Source organism: Rattus rattus, chromosome 2, assembly GCF_011064425.1.
Source record: "Rattus rattus isolate New Zealand chromosome 2, Rrattus_CSIRO_v1, whole genome shotgun sequence".
In the NCBI taxonomy this organism is placed as follows: domain Eukaryota; kingdom Metazoa; phylum Chordata; class Mammalia; order Rodentia; family Muridae; genus Rattus; species Rattus rattus.
In genome coordinates this window covers 135,707,077-135,723,772 of record NC_046155.1, presented here as the reverse complement: position 1 = coordinate 135,723,772, position 16,696 = coordinate 135,707,077, and the positions used below count along the sequence as shown (strand labels likewise).

Here is a 16,696-nt window from a genome sequence, read left to right as displayed (position 1 = left end):
GTCCAGAAAGCTGGTCAGGTCGCCTAGGTAACTGACAAGAGTCATACGGCAGCAGCTTCTGAAAGTCAAACTCAGAAGACAAGACCTGTCCCTCGCCCTCTCCCTCTCCCTCCCTCCCAAAGAATGGAGGATACGTCCCTCCCTAGTGTAGATTGTAGCATTGACTGAGTCTCACTAAAGGTAGATGAAGTTGCTGCACCATCCACAGGATGAAAACACACACACACACACACACACACACACACACACACACACTTATCCAGATGTGGGAGGAGGGAAGGAAGAGAGGGAGAGATTATTATTGTATTGTGTTCTACTTGTGCGATGCAGGCTGTGAGATGCCCCTTGGTCAGTAGACATCTCTGACCTGTGTTCTCTGGAAAGAATGAAGCCTGTGGTAAAAAAACAAACAAACAAACAAACAAACAAACAAAAGAAACCTGATGTCCTTCAGCCTGAAGCCCCAGAGGTCAGAGTGGAATGGTCTGCATTGATTGGTCGTTCCTGTTCTTTGTGTGTTGGATGGCCTCAGAACCCCCTGGCTGGTCCACCTGTACAAGGACCATAGCTGCCACCAGCCAGCTCCAGACCTAAGGCTATGGTGCCTTTGAGTACAAAGAGAAGCCTGATTAGACCCTGACGGTGGAGAACTACAGGGTCAGTGAGGCTGTCCTGTCCTTGGAGGCAGGGTGTGGGAGACCTTTCCTGAGAAAGCTAACATAGGTCTGTGACCTTCAGGAAGTGCTTGACTTGGGAAATCCCCAACTGGGGAGGAGTCTCCTGATTCTGCTCTCTTCTACTGTGGCTACTTGTGGTTGGGGCAGGCCTGTCCCAATCCTGAGTCTTGCTGAGTTCTCTTGGCCTGCTCAGCATCTCAGCAGGGTCCTCAGTTCATCCTCTGAAGTCAGCTGTACGCTCAGAGCAAGGTCATAGGCTTGGGTGCCACAGGCTTGTGAGCCCAAGTCTTGATTCCTTCTCTTTACTCTTTGATCATTTGACACTTGTTTATAACTAACTTTTGTCATTTTCATACCTGATCACCGCCCTCTCTTCCTGAAACCCTTCATCCTCAACAAGTCCCCCTCCTTTTCCATGTCTTTGTGGTGTTTGTGTTCATAGTATGTGTGAGAGAAGGATGGGAGAGAGAGATGGAGAGAGAGAGAGAGAGAGAGGGGGAGAGAGAGAGAGAGAGAGAGAGAGGGGGGAGAGAGAGAGAGAGAGGGAGGAGGGAGAGAGAGAGAGACAGAGAGAGAGGAGGGAGACAGGGAGGAGGGACAGAGGGGGAGAGAGAGAGAGAGAGAGAGAATGAATCTAAGTTTATTGGCAGCTTGTGTGGCATAGAAAGGGGTTTATTTACTGAAGGATGAGCAGCTTTTGAGCCATTACACCCTCAAGAGAGTGACACTGAACAACCAATTATAGATAGATCTCAGGGAGGGGAACCTCATGAGCCCCTCCTTCTTCCAGGATGAAATGTTGATGGACCCAGTCTTGCGTAGGTAACCACAGCTGCCTTGAATTCGTGAACCCTTTCTCTGAATGGCACTTGTTCCAGGAGTTTCTCTGAATGTAGTGACCCCTTTGCTCTTTGTAAGAGTGAAGTAGCTGGCTCACAAGCACCGTCACCCTGGGACTGGGCACCTGGCCATCAAATACAAGACTTGCATCCCCCAGGTGCCAGCCATTCCCTCAGACCTAGTAGCCATCTTCTCCTCTCATCTGAGTTTGGACTAAGATGCTCCCAGACACTTGGTTGCTTTAATTGCTGAAGCTATTCCTCTCTACTCAGAGCCAAGAGTTCCTCATTGCTGGAAGCTCACACCTCTCTGTCCCCAGGAGGAGCATAGAGCCAGTATGTGAGGTCCAGAGCCCCAGCATGTGCCACCCCCAACCCCAGCAGCTACCCTTACTCTGCATGTGTGCAGTATATGTTCATATAGGGGCACTGGCGACCAGCACTGTGGGATGGGAGCCTCATGATCTAGAATAGAGCTCTAGGTGAGTGGGGCTTCATGAGAGTCCATGATGGACTGTCACCCACACGGGGAGGAATTCAGCTGGATTGATCTTTCTGACCCAAGCCATCACTGAGCTAGAGGATAGAGTTGGTGGCTGGAAGAAGTGTGATATCAAAGCTGCCACCCCAGCTACAGAGGCTGCAACTGCACTGACCATCAGTAAGGTGACAGTGCACTGGAACCTGTGATGTGATTGTTTGCCAGGCCTCTGTGTGCTGTTGCTGGATTGCCTGTTAGAACCCAAAGCCTGGTCCTATCACCAGCACCTACATCCTGCCCACTCATTTCTGTATCGCTCCTGGGTGCTTTTGCATCTCAAGTGCAGAACTCAGTCCTTGCAACAGACAGGACAAGTCCTGAAATGGTCATTATCTGCCCCTCACTAGAGCTATAATGCCCAGGAACCATGGGCCACTGACTTGACTTAGTTTTTGTTTTTTCAAGAAAGGTTTCCTCTGTGTAGCCTTGGCTGTTCGGAAACTTGGTCAATGGACCAGGCTGGTCTTGAACTCATGGAGAACCACCTGCCTCTGCCTCCTGAGTGCTGGGATTAAAGGCATGCACTACCATGTGGATTTTAATGTTTTAGTTTGTTAACATTGCAGTCATTCTTCCCTCCGTGTCAATGGAGAACTGATTGCAAGATCCTTTGGGAGCTGCCCACATCCCTTGTATAAAAATGTAGTTTGCACACCCTCCTGCACACTCAGATTCATCACTTGATGGCTTAGCAGTGCCCACTACAGTGGAAGTGTCAAGTAAACAATGGTCACACTGTATAACCACAAGGGAAAAGTCTGTGCTTGCCCAGCATAGATACGGCCATCTTAGGTCTTATGGCATAATGCATGACCCAAAGTTCACAGGTGTGGATCCCAGATACAGAATGATAACCTCATCCTCAGGAATGGAGTCAGTCTTCCATTGAAGCACTCAGAGCATGTGAGTGATGGCCCTTGCACTGAAAAATAGAGATGTGCAATTCTGCTGTGCTGTCGTGGTCTAGAGATAGCAGAGCCAGGACCTTGTTGCCCACCTGGGGCCTAGGTTGGGTGGGCTAAGAAGCTACAGGTTAGCAGGAGTCCTGCTGCACAGTGGAGGAGGGACCTTCACATACTTCTATGAGAGTATGGAATGTGCTGCTGTGTTTGTGAAACGTCCCAACAGCAGGTGTGTGTCACCCCAGAGGCTGAGCTGTCTTGAGAGACAGTAATCTGAGGTCCTGGAGTACCCCTCATCACCTCATTCATGCAGAGTGATCTAGCCATTTGTCAGTTACGTGACTCATACTGGCTTCCCCTAAGCTGCAGGTCCCCTGCAGAGCTCAGCCCTCCAGCTTCACTATCCTAGTTGCTGTGCACCTTGTGCTGGGTATATAAGTCTCTGGTGTGCTGGGTATATAAGTCTCTGGTACCTTGTGCTGGGTACATAAGTCCCCAGTTCCGGGTAGACCTCTTTCAGGTAGATACTCACTCTGCACCTCCTCAGTTCCAGGGCCTTGTGAGCCAGAAGACCTCATCGATGGCATCATCTTTGCAGCCAACTACCTGGGCTCCACCCAGCTGCTCTCTGAGCGCAACCCCTCCAAAAACATCCGAATGATGCAAGCTCAAGAAGCTGTCAGCAGGGTCAAGGTGGGGTAATTCTGGTACTACTTGGGTGGGCTCCTGTGGGGAGCTCTGAAATGGGAGGAGTACAGTGGGATACAGGTGCTCTGTCCAGCACAGAAAGCAGGCATGGCCCAGCATCACAAAAGAGGCCTGTAGCCTGGCTGGCAAATGCTCAGCTGGACACAGTTGTCACTGGCTCCGTAAACATGGTCCACTCAGTCTTAGGAAAATGTATTTTCAAAGACAGCTGAAGTATTCCCATCTTTAAGCATCTTTGTATGGAGACTCAAATCCTGTCCCACCAGTGTATTTTTAGCACTGAAGTGCTTCAGGAAGCAGGGAAGAATCCATCAAATGTCACTCAAATCATAGCCTCGAGGAACACTGACACACTCAAAGCTCCGTAGGCTTTTGGCCTGTGTGGTTTTTCCAGCAGGTGGTGATGGACAAGGGAAGTGTGCAGCCACATTAACACCAGGGGGAGGGAAAGTGGCAATGTGCCCCACCCTGGATAAAGTGGAGCCTGCATATACTACCAGCCTGCAGGAGTATGGAACAACGTCAGCCCCCATCTCACTCCCACCATACACTAACCTCCTTGGATGGGAACAGAGGGCACCGGGAGACAGGACCAGCTGGCCCCTGTCCCTTGACAAAGACTCTGGGCCCTGTGGCTCCTGACCCAGCCTTGCCTGTTCCCTGTTCCCTGTTCCCTGACCCCATCCTCTGGTACAGTCATTTCTGCCACTGGGGCTGGTGTGCATGAATGAGTTCTCATTCCTGTGTGTTCTCAGCACAGTGGTGGTGACAGTCCATCGGTCCCTGCAGGGGACTTGCAGAGTCGGAATCCTTCCTATTAAGCGCAAGGCTGAAATAACATCACCTCAGCTTCCTTCCTGATTTTATTTTCTCTTCTATGCTAATCAGAGGATGCAGAAGGCTGCTAAGATCAAGAAAAAAGCGGTGTGTAGGACCCATGTGGGCCGGAGACAGTGGGGCTTGTGTGTGTGTGTGTGTGTGTGTGTGTGTGTGTGTGTGTGCGTGTGTACATGTATGCATGTGTGTATGTGCATGTGCATGTATGCATGCATGCCGTGTTCTATGCATGGGGATTCTGGTGGGAATTCAAACAATACCACAGAGCTCATAGGCTTTGCTTCCTCATTAGAAGATGCTGTTATTTGAGGGGTGAAATGAACTCACCCCTCTCCCTCTGCCCAGGCACAGGGAGATGGATTGCATGCTTGGGGTGGGATGTGCTTCCCTGCAGTAGAGTGCCTGCTTGCTTGCAGCCTCCTGTCCTCCTTTGTGCTGCCCAGAATTGGGGAACGTGAGAGCCTTGGGGTCCTTATGGATGGATGGGGTTCTTATCCTACTTCTGGGTCATAGGCCCAGGAAGTCTATAGAGATACAGGCTGATGGAGCTAGACACATAGCAGCTCTTTTCAAAACGGCTATCAGCAGCCAGGCTGCTTTGCTCAAGAGGACTTCCTTCTGGGCAGAATCTGGAGGTCCTTGTGCAGGGTCCCTTTATGATCTGGGTACATTTAGTGCTGCCTGAGCCATGGCCCATCCTGATCTCTGGTATCCTTTTGTAGGATTTTGCTTCTCTCCATCTTTTGCCAGGGCAGGTCATAGCAGGTCAGAGATGACCAACCCCATCCCTTCGCAGGTCAGAGATGACCAACCCCATCCCTTTGCAGGTCAGAGATGACCAACCCCATCCCTTCGCAGGTCAGAGATGACCAACCCCTCCCCTTTTATCAGTTCTTCTCCAGTTGTTTACCCAACATTCAAGTCTAGTCCTCATGAGTTTCTTCACTCAAGTTCCTTCATTGAACTTAGGCACTATAACATTGTTTTAATTTACTTCTTTTGAGCCATAATCCCAGAACATAACACTTAAGATACAGTGATATCTATGTTTGAAGATGTCATGGGGAATAATGAGACCCATGTATGTTATATGCTAACCTAAACAATTAATTTAAAATTGTGATGCTGGGCAGTCCATTGATGTCAAATACAACCCAGGTTTTTTTTGCAAACAGAGGAAAAACCCCTTTATATTCCTGAAGACTTTTCTTCAACTGGATTGTCTAGAAGGTTTTTCCCCCCCTAATTATTTCAAAGTAGCATTATCTTGTGGTAAATGGACAGCCACAAAGATCGTTAAAACAGAACTAAAATGTATATAGTCACTGAAATACAGGGCCTCTCTTCAAGTTAGAATTCTTGAGAACTTGTCTTCAGGGAGAATTTCAATTGGAAGTTTGTCTTCTGAGTAATTAAGTCCCACTTTCTGCTATGTTGTCATGGAGAATACCGCCCTGGGCCCCCTAGTGACCACACTGAATTATTTACTCCAGCAGGCAAAGTGGTCCTGGGGGAGTGGGGGGTGGGAAATTCTCTCTCAGTGCTGCTGTGTGGTATCCAGGGTCCTTCACAGGTTTGAAAACCAATTAGAAGCTGCCCTGCCTAGGGGCAGGCCTTGAGTAGCTTCTCAGCCTCTGGAGCAGGAGGTTGAAACACAGCTGACAGACACAGCCTTTGTTTGCAGTGGGGGCCACAAACAAGGTGTGGCATTCACCCCTGCCTGCTTGTCACTGTCCCTTGATGCTCCGTCCTGGTCCTGTCCATCTCTTGTGGTTTTTGGAAGGCCTGACCGTGGCATCCATGTGATTGTGAACATTTAAGCAAAAAGGAAGGGCTTGGCCTGAGTCAAACCTCTTTGAGAACATTCCCCCATTTCCTAGAGTCTCCAGCCTCAAGAATGTGCCTGGCATGTGGTAACAGTCCCTGAATCCAGCAAGAAGTAGCCAAGGGACCCTTCTGAGTCTTCAGAGGGGACTCCTCACCAAGCCTACAGGCTTCCTGTGGCTACTCCATTTTGGAATAGTGTTTCCTTGCATGTCACCTCAGGTCACCGAGGGTCAGGCAGTGAACTGTAGTGGACCTTTGGGTTGTAAACACACGTGTTATTCTTTCTTAGAATTCTGAGGGTGATGCTCAGACACTGACAGAAGTAGACCTCTTCATTTCTACCCAGAGGATCAAAGTCTTAAACGCTGACACACAGGTAAGCACTTGAAAGACAGCTGTCCAGAGTCATGATAGCCAAGCCCTACACCTGGGACCTCAGGAGAGCAACCATCTAGCTGCAGAAGAGCTGTCCCCAAGAGTAGTGTGCTTCTACACCCAGGGGAAGGGCACTGTCAGGGGATCAGGAGGTGACATGCTAGACTACTGGTTCTCAAGCTTCCTGATGCTAAGGCCCTTTAATACATCTCATGTTGTATGACCCCCAACCTTATGGTTATTTTGTTGCCGCTTCATACCTGTTAATTTTGCTCCTGTTACGAATCATAATGTAAATACTTTTGGAGATAGAGGTTTGCCGAAACGGTTGCAACCTGCAGGTTGAGAAACGCTGCCCTAGACTTGCTGGGATCCCCTTTCATCCTGAAGCTGATGGTTTTGCTAGCATTCCTTGCAATGTGGAAAGTACAAAATGGTGATTTAAAATGGTAGCACACTTTCTACTGCTGACTGGCGTTCTAGGAAACGGTACTCTGCATCCTCCCTGCTCCCTTTCCCGCTAGACTCTGAGAACCTGGCCATCAATAACCAGCAAGCTTACTCCAGTCACAGTTTTCAGTGAACTGGAAGGAGGTGTCAACAGGAAACTGGTGTGGATGGAGCACTGGAACACTGGCTGGAGAGTGGGAACTTGTAAGAGAGTAGAGGTGGATGTGGCCAGCCATGGCCAAGGGGGTGGGGCCACCGCAGTGTCAGGCAACTTCTGTCCATGAGGAACCAGAGCTAGGTGTGACTTGGGAGCTTTTGCTAGTGGATAGTGTGACTCATGCTCAAGACCTAGCCCCCCCACTATCCCTGGGCTGTTGCCCCATCCCTGTGCTGTAGATGCTGAACCCCTATATAACCTTAGCAAAAACCAAATTACCAACTAGATCAATGGATCTCAGCCTGGGTCCTGACCTCTCTGGGAGTCAGGTGACCCTGTCACAGGGGTTGCCTATCAGATGTCCTTCATATCAGATATTTATATTATGATTCATAACAGTAGCAAAGTTGCAGTTATGAAGTGAAAACAAAAATGATTTTGTTTCATTGGGGGTGTGGGGTCACCACAGCATGGGGAGCTGCATTAGAAGGCCACAGCATTAGGAAGGTTGAGAACCTCTGGCCTAGACAGAGGCATGCATTGCACACCACTCGAGATAGATTCTGTGCAAGAGGAAAGAGCTCCCGAGGTCAGAGACTCAAAAACACCAGATTTCCCTTTGTGACAGGAGAACAAAGGTACAAAAAGACCAACTGATTAGTTTTTCAGAGCCTTTGTGAGTAGCCTTGTTAGGAAGGGGTCATGGGCAAGATGCCCAAGGAGATTCCTGCCAAGTGACAAAAGACGTCAAGAGTTATGGGCCCAGCCAGGGACTACTATGGAGACTCAGCGAGGACTGCAGGCTGGCTCGATGCTTCATCTCCTCACTCGTGACAAACTCATCACTGGCCACCACGCAGGAAAGCTGCGAGGGTGTAGAGCCAGCCTGTGTGAGAGCATTTTATGTTACTGGGATGGAGATGGGCTTCAGCACAAGGCCCGCTCCTTCTCTGAGGATGAAGAACCCCACCTCCTTGTCACACAGAGCACATTGTCATGAAACACTCTGTTTACCAGAGCTGCGATTCTCAGCAAGCGCCACTTAAATGCCATCCCCTCCAAGACATTTGGCAATGACCAGGGAGATATTTCTGGTGTTGGCATCCCAGTGGGTAGAGGCCAGGGATGACTACCAGCTTTCAGTGTGTGGGACAGCCCCGACTTCCACAATAGAGTGAACTGACCCCAACCGTGAGTAAGGTCAAGGTTACAAAACTCCAGAGCAGACTGATTGTTAGTGGTGAATACTCTCTGTGCTCCCTGATGTGGGCCTCTCCTCCTCCCAACAGGAAACCATGATGGACCATGCCTTGCGCACCATCTCCTACATTGCAGACATTGGGAACATCGTGGTTCTGATGGCCAGGCGCCGCATGCCCAGGTCAGCCTCTCAGGACTGCATCGAGACCACGCCTGGGGCCCAGGAAGGGAAGAAGCAGTACAAGATGATCTGTCACGTGTTCGAGTCAGAGGATGTAAGTAAAGGCTAGGACCTGGGTGAAGGAACTTCCCCTCTCCTAATAGCCAGCAAGCTACTCAGCTCCAGAGTCCACCCAGAGGGGACAAACCCAGGAGAGGCACCAGTGCCTTAGCTCACACTTGCATCTCTGAATAGAGTGAACAGTTTTATTTCCCTTCAGAGAGAGGTGCTTCCAGAGCTGTTAAATGCATAACCACTGTATTACCAGGGAAAGCATTCTATACAGCCTCTCACCCCTTAAATGGGGTTCATCGTTGCCTAAGTTCTGTTATTAAAATGCACGTGCTCACATGCCAGGGTTGCACAGAAAGATGCACTTGCTCCAAGGCCCGGTGGGCTCTGCCTTCGCTGTGTCACTTTGCCATATAACACTGTTACTCTGTAACAAGTTACAATATTTTTTTCTGAAATTTTAAATACCATCAATCCACTAAGACATCCTAGGGGTATAGAAGAAGGCTGTAATCTTAGGTCCTCAGAAGCTGAGACAGTGTAACTATGTCTGGGAGGAGGAGGAGGAGGAGGAGGAGGAGGAGGAGGAGGAGGAGGAGGAGGAGGAGGAAGAGGAGGAAGAGGAGGAGGAAGGAGGAAGGAAAAGAGAAAAAAAAGAACGAGCAAACGAAAAATAAACAAATATTTGTTTCTAATAGAAAAGAAACTAGAGGTTACCTTGGGGTATGGGTAGGGGTGGGGTGGGGAGCTCCAGCATCTTGATTGAGGTCCTTGAAGGCTGACCTTTCTCAAGCTTTCCTGAAAGACTGCAGTCGGGCTGTTATCTTTTCTCTGTTGACCTATTCCTTCTGTGAAGAGGCCATCCCAAGCTTTTGTTAGTGGTGCAATACTGTGACAGCAGCCATCTCCCGTGGGGCTAAGGCATGCTTGGTCACAGGAGGACTCACAAGCCCCAGTGTAGATTCATATATTTCATGATTTGAAATCCAGTATAGAAACTTTATCTGAAAACAAGGTTCAAAACAGTGCACGAGGGCTGTTACCTTTTTTCTAAGGCATCAATTGAAAGCGAGTCGGAGCGTTTTATAATTCCTTTTATTTTCCTGTACAGACCTACCAGTCTGTGAACTACACTTCCCACCATTGCATGGAGATCTGTGGACAGGTAGACAGACGCGTTTGTGTGGTTGAGAGTTTGGGGATGTCTTAGAGAACCAGTGCGGTAGATGTCAAGAGGCAAGGAGAGCAAGCAGGAACGAGCAAGTAAGGCTCATGTGCAGATTGTGGAAGAGCCCAGCTTCAGCTGGCACAGACAGCTTTGGGGCACAGTGAGGGTAGGACCCAAGTTCCATAACCGTGAAGGAGTGAGGGAAAACTGCTCGGTCAATGTCAGGCATCCCAGAGCAGCTGCTCAGAGAGAGGACATGATGGTGGCCCTGTCCTGCTGAGTCCTGCATAGCCCTCTGTAAGGTAAAGCTCAGTGCTCTGGGGACAAAGCAAGAGTGGATGTTTCTATGCAGGTGACAGAGCTAGGGAGAGTACTAGGCACGATCTCCTCCTGACTGCTCTAGGACCTTGAGCCCACCTGCAGGAGACCACCAGGTACCAAGGCCCCTGCACCTTCCCCTCAGGTCACCTGAGGTCTTTAGCAGCCCGTCCCACAGGCCTGGCTGTGAGCTGGAACAAGCAAGGAACCCCTGTCGGATGGGCCGAGGTTGTGCCTCAACTTGTGAGCCCTGTGAGTTGGCTCCTGTCCCAGCAGGAGAGAAACAAGGACACAAGGGCAAGGGGTAGGGTACGAAGGCAGCAGGAGATGTAGGGACAGTAAGGGCAGGTGGGGACAGTAAGGGGAGGTAGGGAAGATCGGGACAAAAGGGGAAAGCAGGGGACAGCAGGCAGTACAAACTCCACAGCTCTGTGTGGATTGTTCTTGAAGACAGTGATCATTCTAAAGTGTGTAGCTGACTTAAGTCTCCCAGGCATTCCATAGAGGAGGCATAATATAGCAAGAAGAGTGGGTTGGAGGATGGGAAGTGAGTCTTAGAAAAACCCAGTCTGGAGGTTTTTTGGTAAAGTCATCTGATGCGGTCATTCCACCTTTCCCAGGCTGAGACATAAGGATTTGGCGGCTGGAGCACCGAGATGTTAGACAGGGCAGGCCCTCCAATCCCTGGCCCTTCTCTAAGACCTTCAGTCCCCACTTTGCAGGTTTATCAGAGACCCACAAATGCTCCCCATCAGTTCCTTTCCTTATCTGAGCCCGCAGCACCACCTAGTGGTTGATGGGCCACCACATCCTCCCACTGCTAACGTGCAGATGTGGGAAGAGAAACATTGTAGCATCCTTCCTCTGAGCTGCTCCCGGCCTGGTTTGGGTAGGCAGTTTAACTTAGACTCAGTCCATATTGAAAGCAAGGCCCCGAATGCAAGGATGTGATCCAGCGCAGCTTGATTTTCAGATGGGCTTGTTAATTTGGAAGCACTTAAATCATGTATTGTACAGAGGGAGAAAAGAATTGAAGCCAGCCCCTCCCATCTCAGACCATACTAAACCAAGGTTTTTCAGGGTTACCCTGCAGAGGCCCCTCAATGGCAGGTACAACGGAGGAGGGAGGACTTGGACTGAGTGGGGCTCAAACAGCAAGGGGGTTGGGAAGGGAAGGAGGAAGGGAATGTTAGTTTTGCTATGCACCGAGAAGTTCCCAAAAGTCCAGTGCCTTCCTAAGGCTGCACAGCTCGGAGCATGTCTGGTGTGGTCCAGGAGATGTCCACCTTAGAGCTTGCCCCCGCCCAGTGTCCCGTTTACACTGAATGTTGGAAGGCCTTGCTGTCTCTCATCTGTGCCCGGGCCTCCATAGGCTTCTTTCTGTGGCAAAGAAATGAGTAATGCGGCCCCCAACGACATGGAGTCTGCTCTGTATCCCAGGCGCATGCCTCTTGTGGCCCTCACTTGGCATACCCTTCCATACCGTAGCAATGTACACATACCAGCCTCCATCTATTTGAATTTTATCATTCTGGAGAGAGAGAGAAAAAATAGACAGCTAACCATGTATGTGACACTTCTGGGGCTGCGGTGGGACCTCAACTCTATTTTTATTTTTTAGAACAAAATAGGAATAAAAATATGTTACAGTTTCTAATTAAAACATTAAAGTCTGGTATTTAGCAAATACTTCCACTTCACCATTTTCTGTGATTTTAAAAAACCTTGCTTTGTTTCCGTGTCTGGACACAAAGTAGCAGGGACAGCAGAGAGGCTCATCATGGTGGCCCAAGAATGGCAGACCATTTTCGTCAGTCCCTCAGTCTTTTAAGCCCAAACGAGGACACTTTTGAAGGCTTGTGGGCCCCTAGTAGATCCTGTGTGTCTATGCTTGGGTTTAGCACACCTTCCTTCCTTCCCACAGGCCCAGCTGATAGCCCAGTCAATTGGTCAGGCCTTCAGTGTGGCCTACCAGGAGTTCCTGAGGGCCAACGGCATCAACCCTGAAGACCTGAGCCAGAAGGAATACAGCGACATCATAAATACCCAGGAGATGTATAATGATGACCTTATCCACTTCTCAAACTCGGAGAACTGCAAGGAGGTAAGCCACATCGCTGGGGTCTCCAAAACCTTCTCTTCTGGACACTGCTCTCCAAAACAAACCCCTCCCCTCAGAGATGGGCCAGGTGGCTTGGACGTGGAGGCTACCTCAGCGCCTCCCCTTCTCAGCTCACCAGGCAAAACTGTGAGCAAGGCTTCCTTCCTCACACCAGTGTGTGTCCAGGGCGGGGACCCTTGGGGTTTGTCCTGGTCCTGCCTTGGAGATAGGCACTTAGATGGAGATGATATACTTGCTATAGAGACAGATTTCAATCAGTCTGAAGAACCCTGAAAACGTGCCTTTTAATGTTGTTGCCACCATCCACTGGGCTTGGCACATGGAGATATTTCTGAAAAGCACATGGGAGTCATCTTTTAAGCAGGGAGCTTGGGCGCATTGGCAGGGAAGTTCTGAAAATGCTGGTTGCAGAGTCCGGAGCAGATCCCAGAAGCCTTCCCTGGAGGCTTTGGAATGAGTTGGGGAGTTCCTGGGAGAATTAATGAATGCTTCCATGTGTCTGTTAGAGGAGCGAGTGAACGAATTATCCTAGATCCTTGTTGAGTGCATGCCTGATCCTGGCTCCTTGACTGTGGGGCAGATAGCTTTCTATTAAAGCAAAGAAAAAGTGTAGGACTTTGGAGATGAGAGCAGGCACTAGAGGGCCATCCTCTGGCCTCATGGGGTTTGGTGGGTGGGAGAGCTCCAGGGCCTTGGAGCTGCATCCTGCCCTCCTGCTGAGTATGGCAGGAGAGGGGACTCTACTTCTCATTTCCCAGAATCCTCCTGAGTCCCGGATACTGTTGGAAGCCAGAGCAGGGAAGGTCCAGAGGAAGGGTAGTCCTCTCAGACCCAAACCTTTCTTAACTGAGGTAAACTGGCCTCTGCCTGAGGGCAGAACAGGAGCCATAGGACCAAATCTCATCAAGTCTTTCCCTGTGCTTGGCCACAAGTGGGCCTTCTCACTGTCCCTTCCCCGCCCCCCACCCCGCAGCTGCAGCTGGAGAAGCACAAGGGTGAGATTTTGGGTGTGGTGGTCGTGGAGTCAGGCTGGGGCTCCATCCTGCCCACCGTGATCCTGGCGAACATGATGAACGGCGGCCCAGCAGCTCGCTCGGGGAAGCTGAGCATTGGCGACCAGATCATGTCCATCAATGGCACCAGCCTGGTGGGGCTGCCCCTCGCTACCTGCCAGGGTATCATCAAGGTGGGTGTTCTGGGGTCCCGTGCTGGTGGTCTCCTCAGCCCTACCTCACTTGATCCATAACCCTCACTTGACACCGGAGCCCAGGGAGATTTCCCCTCCCGCTGAGGGGTCCATCACAGTCAGCCGATCCTAAGACTAGCACATACCTGAAGTCAGAGGAAGACCCAAGCTCCCCCAGCATGGGAAGAGGTGGGTGCCATCATCTCACTCTGGGCAAGGTGCCGCGGACCTCTGTAAGTAGAGTGATGACTCAGTGTGCTGTGCCTGGGGTATTCTGAGGCTACCCTACAGGAGGCACTTCTAGGTGCTAAGTCATGGCAGCCTGGAAGCTGGGCTGTGTTATATGGACAAGGTACTGGGAGGCTGGCTTTCTTTCTGACTACCTGGCTGGTTTGGGGCTTTGGGAGGTATTCAGGCGAAGGGAACATAAGGAGGTAGGGTCAGGTCTTCGTACTGCCTAGTTCAAGACTCAAGGCAGCTGGTGTTGATATTGGTGACAGCGCCGCGAGCCTTGTCTTCTCCCACCTTTTGTAGTCACGCAACTGAGTTAAGTCCCACTGTTCTTTCAACATAAGGGAGTTTTCCAAAGACTAGAATGTGATACGAAGGGGCTTTAGGAGCCTATCTGGAGAAGTCTCTGTCCAATAGGACATATATACAGGCCCAGCCTAGCTTTTGCTGTGCTGTGTTTCCTGGGAGCCCTGTATGTATGTCCGTCTCTGAGTACATTTAAATTATGGCCATGAAAGGTCAAGCCACCATGGCCTGTGTTTCTGGGAAGGACTTGTCTGCTCTAGAGCCTGTGGTTCCTCTTGGCTCCTAGCTCACCTGTCTTGTTGCAGCTCCTGAGTCCCCAGCAACTCCTCAGGGTCTCACTGAGCAGGAATGTTCCTCTTGGATGTCTCCCAAGAGGGGGGGGCATTTGGTTAGACACTGAGAGAGTTCTTTTGCATACAATCTGGTGACAGCCCCTTCCAGGCCCCTGAGTGTGACCCTGGCATTCAACCCCTCAGTTTTACTTAGCGTGCTCCCAGAGAAAACTAGGACCCAGCTAATGACTTGCCTCCATGTTCCGCAGGGCCTGAAGAACCAAACACAGGTAAAGCTCAACATCGTCAGCTGTCCCCCAGTCACCACTGTCCTCATCAAGCGTCCAGATCTCAAGTACCAGCTGGGCTTCAGCGTGCAAAATGGAATTGTGAGTCTACCCCCACACTCCCTGCCTGGGCTACCCACCCCATATGTAGGGACTGGGCACTGAAGCTGCAGTGCTATTCTGCCTACAGAGAGCTCTCTAGGCCAGCATCCAGCCCCAATAGATGGGGCATGCTGACCAAGAGCCAGGGTGTGACTGGGATCCCTTAAACCCAGACCATTTTCTCTTGAGGATTATTCTCATCCTGTGCGTACTTGCAAGGGGTCTTGGCAAGGCTAGCTAGCTGTTGTAGCCTGGACACAGACAGCCACATGCTGGCATCACATACACCATGGTCAACAAACGCATCCTTCTCTCTTCGTTGTTTCATTCATTCAGGACATTTGTTCATTCATTCAGCAGACATGTGTAAAACACCTGCTCCGTGTCTGGTTCTGTGGCGGGCGTTAAGGACACAGGAGGCCTTTCTACAGGAAGGGATGCTGGGCCAAGCATCTACCTGCTTGGCTTATCCTAAGCACATGTTCTTTTCCTCTCTACCTTCTCTGACCTGTTCAGCCAACATGAACTCTGGCTCCTTGGTTTCCCTCCTGCAAAGGTCCCAAAGGGCCTCACTACTACCACTGAATAAGTACAGAAGGGAGCCCTGTTTGCTTAAACCAGCGCTGAGTGCTACAGAGAGAGGACAGAGTTTGTAAGGAAGAGAGGGTGATGGGGGTGCTCTCCAACAGCCCTGAAGAAAAAACAGCAGGGGAGCATTCTAGAAAGACAACCACCCGTGAGAGAATTGTCTTCACTCTTTGCTGTGGGGTCACAGAGCCTGGGAAGTGTCACAGGTCTGAGGTCCAGGCTGCTTTTTTTTGTGTGTCACATAGCCTGCATGGATGCCTGTGTACAACAGAGCTGGAGAGGGGCATGCGCTAACAAGTAGGGGGAAGGGACTGGATTGAGCCTGTAGGGGCTAAATTAAGATGAGTCAGGACAGAAGGAAGACCCTGTAGCAGGCCAGGTGGGACATGAGCCCTTCTTCAGAGGACAGAGCAGAAGGCAAGGTGTGTATGTTGGCGGGGGATAGGAGTGGGGATGGGGTCTGGAGGTATAAAGGGCCTGCAACACTCTCCTCCCAGAGGAGGCCCATGGGATGGAGGGTAGCCAGTTGAGGACAGTGAGGTGTGGGTGTTGGAAATGTGGGGTACAGAGTTCAGAAGCCTGGTTCTGAAGGGTTTGGAGTTGATGGAAGAAATGTATAAATTTGAGTACAAATTGTTGTTAGCCTCCAAAGGTCGTGGGCATGCAGGTTTTAAGGTGAGACCGGACCTTGCTCGGGGTTTGAATTAGTAGTGATGATGAGGACCCAGTCAAGTGAGACTGAAACTCTGGGACGTCCAGTAGGCACCCAGCCCTACCTGCCACTGAGTCCCACCCTCCCAGTTTTCCTGGCTAAGAAATGATCAAAACTCATGAAGGCCCTGCTTAGGCTGTGAGTGGATGTTGGGGTATCAGTGGAGGACACACATACATTAGGGGACACGTGGGACTGGTATAAGAGGACTGATATGTTTCTCTCTAGGACTTAAGATTTCAGTTACCTGTAAGGTTTTAGGTCCTTCCATCAGCCCCACCAGTGGCTGACCACCCCCCTACCCATCCACCCCCCTACCCCCCGCCCACCACTGAGCCGCAGGGAGCATCCGCCCACCCCCTTATGTACTCTGAGTCTCCTGGAGAAGCCTGGCCTCAGAGCTGGTTTTGCATAAGTGCTTTTTCCATTGGCAGCCTCATCCACTCCAAGTAGAATGCATTAGTTTGCAGACGGGCCCCAGATGACCCAATTAAGGCTATTTCCATATGGAGCCCCCTTTCTCTTCCCATGATATCTTCCAAGGAGTCAAGAATTTTTCAGCTCAGAGGCTCCCTAGAGTGCATACCAAGCTGTTAGAGCATGCAGAGGCCCCTACAGTGGGGCAGTGGGGGCCTTGTGGTTTTTTGTTTTTTGGGTTT

General features: G+C 50.5%; 1 protein-coding gene across 1 annotated transcript in view; it reads left to right on the top strand.

Annotated features, from left to right (window-relative positions):
• Apba2 (amyloid beta precursor protein binding family A member 2) overlaps window positions 1–16,696 on the top strand; it is a 228,599-nt gene that overhangs the window by 204,964 nt on the left and 6,939 nt on the right. Inside the window, exons 7-13 of the mRNA XM_032893467.1 lie at window positions 3,507–3,652; window positions 4,556–4,591; window positions 6,621–6,707; window positions 8,603–8,788; window positions 12,156–12,335; window positions 13,327–13,539; window positions 14,618–14,737. Of these exons, the coding sequence (XP_032749358.1) occupies window positions 3,507–3,652; window positions 4,556–4,591; window positions 6,621–6,707; window positions 8,603–8,788; window positions 12,156–12,335; window positions 13,327–13,539; window positions 14,618–14,737 (968 nt within the window). The remainder of the gene's footprint in view (window positions 1–3,506; window positions 3,653–4,555; window positions 4,592–6,620; window positions 6,708–8,602; window positions 8,789–12,155; window positions 12,336–13,326; window positions 13,540–14,617; window positions 14,738–16,696) is intronic.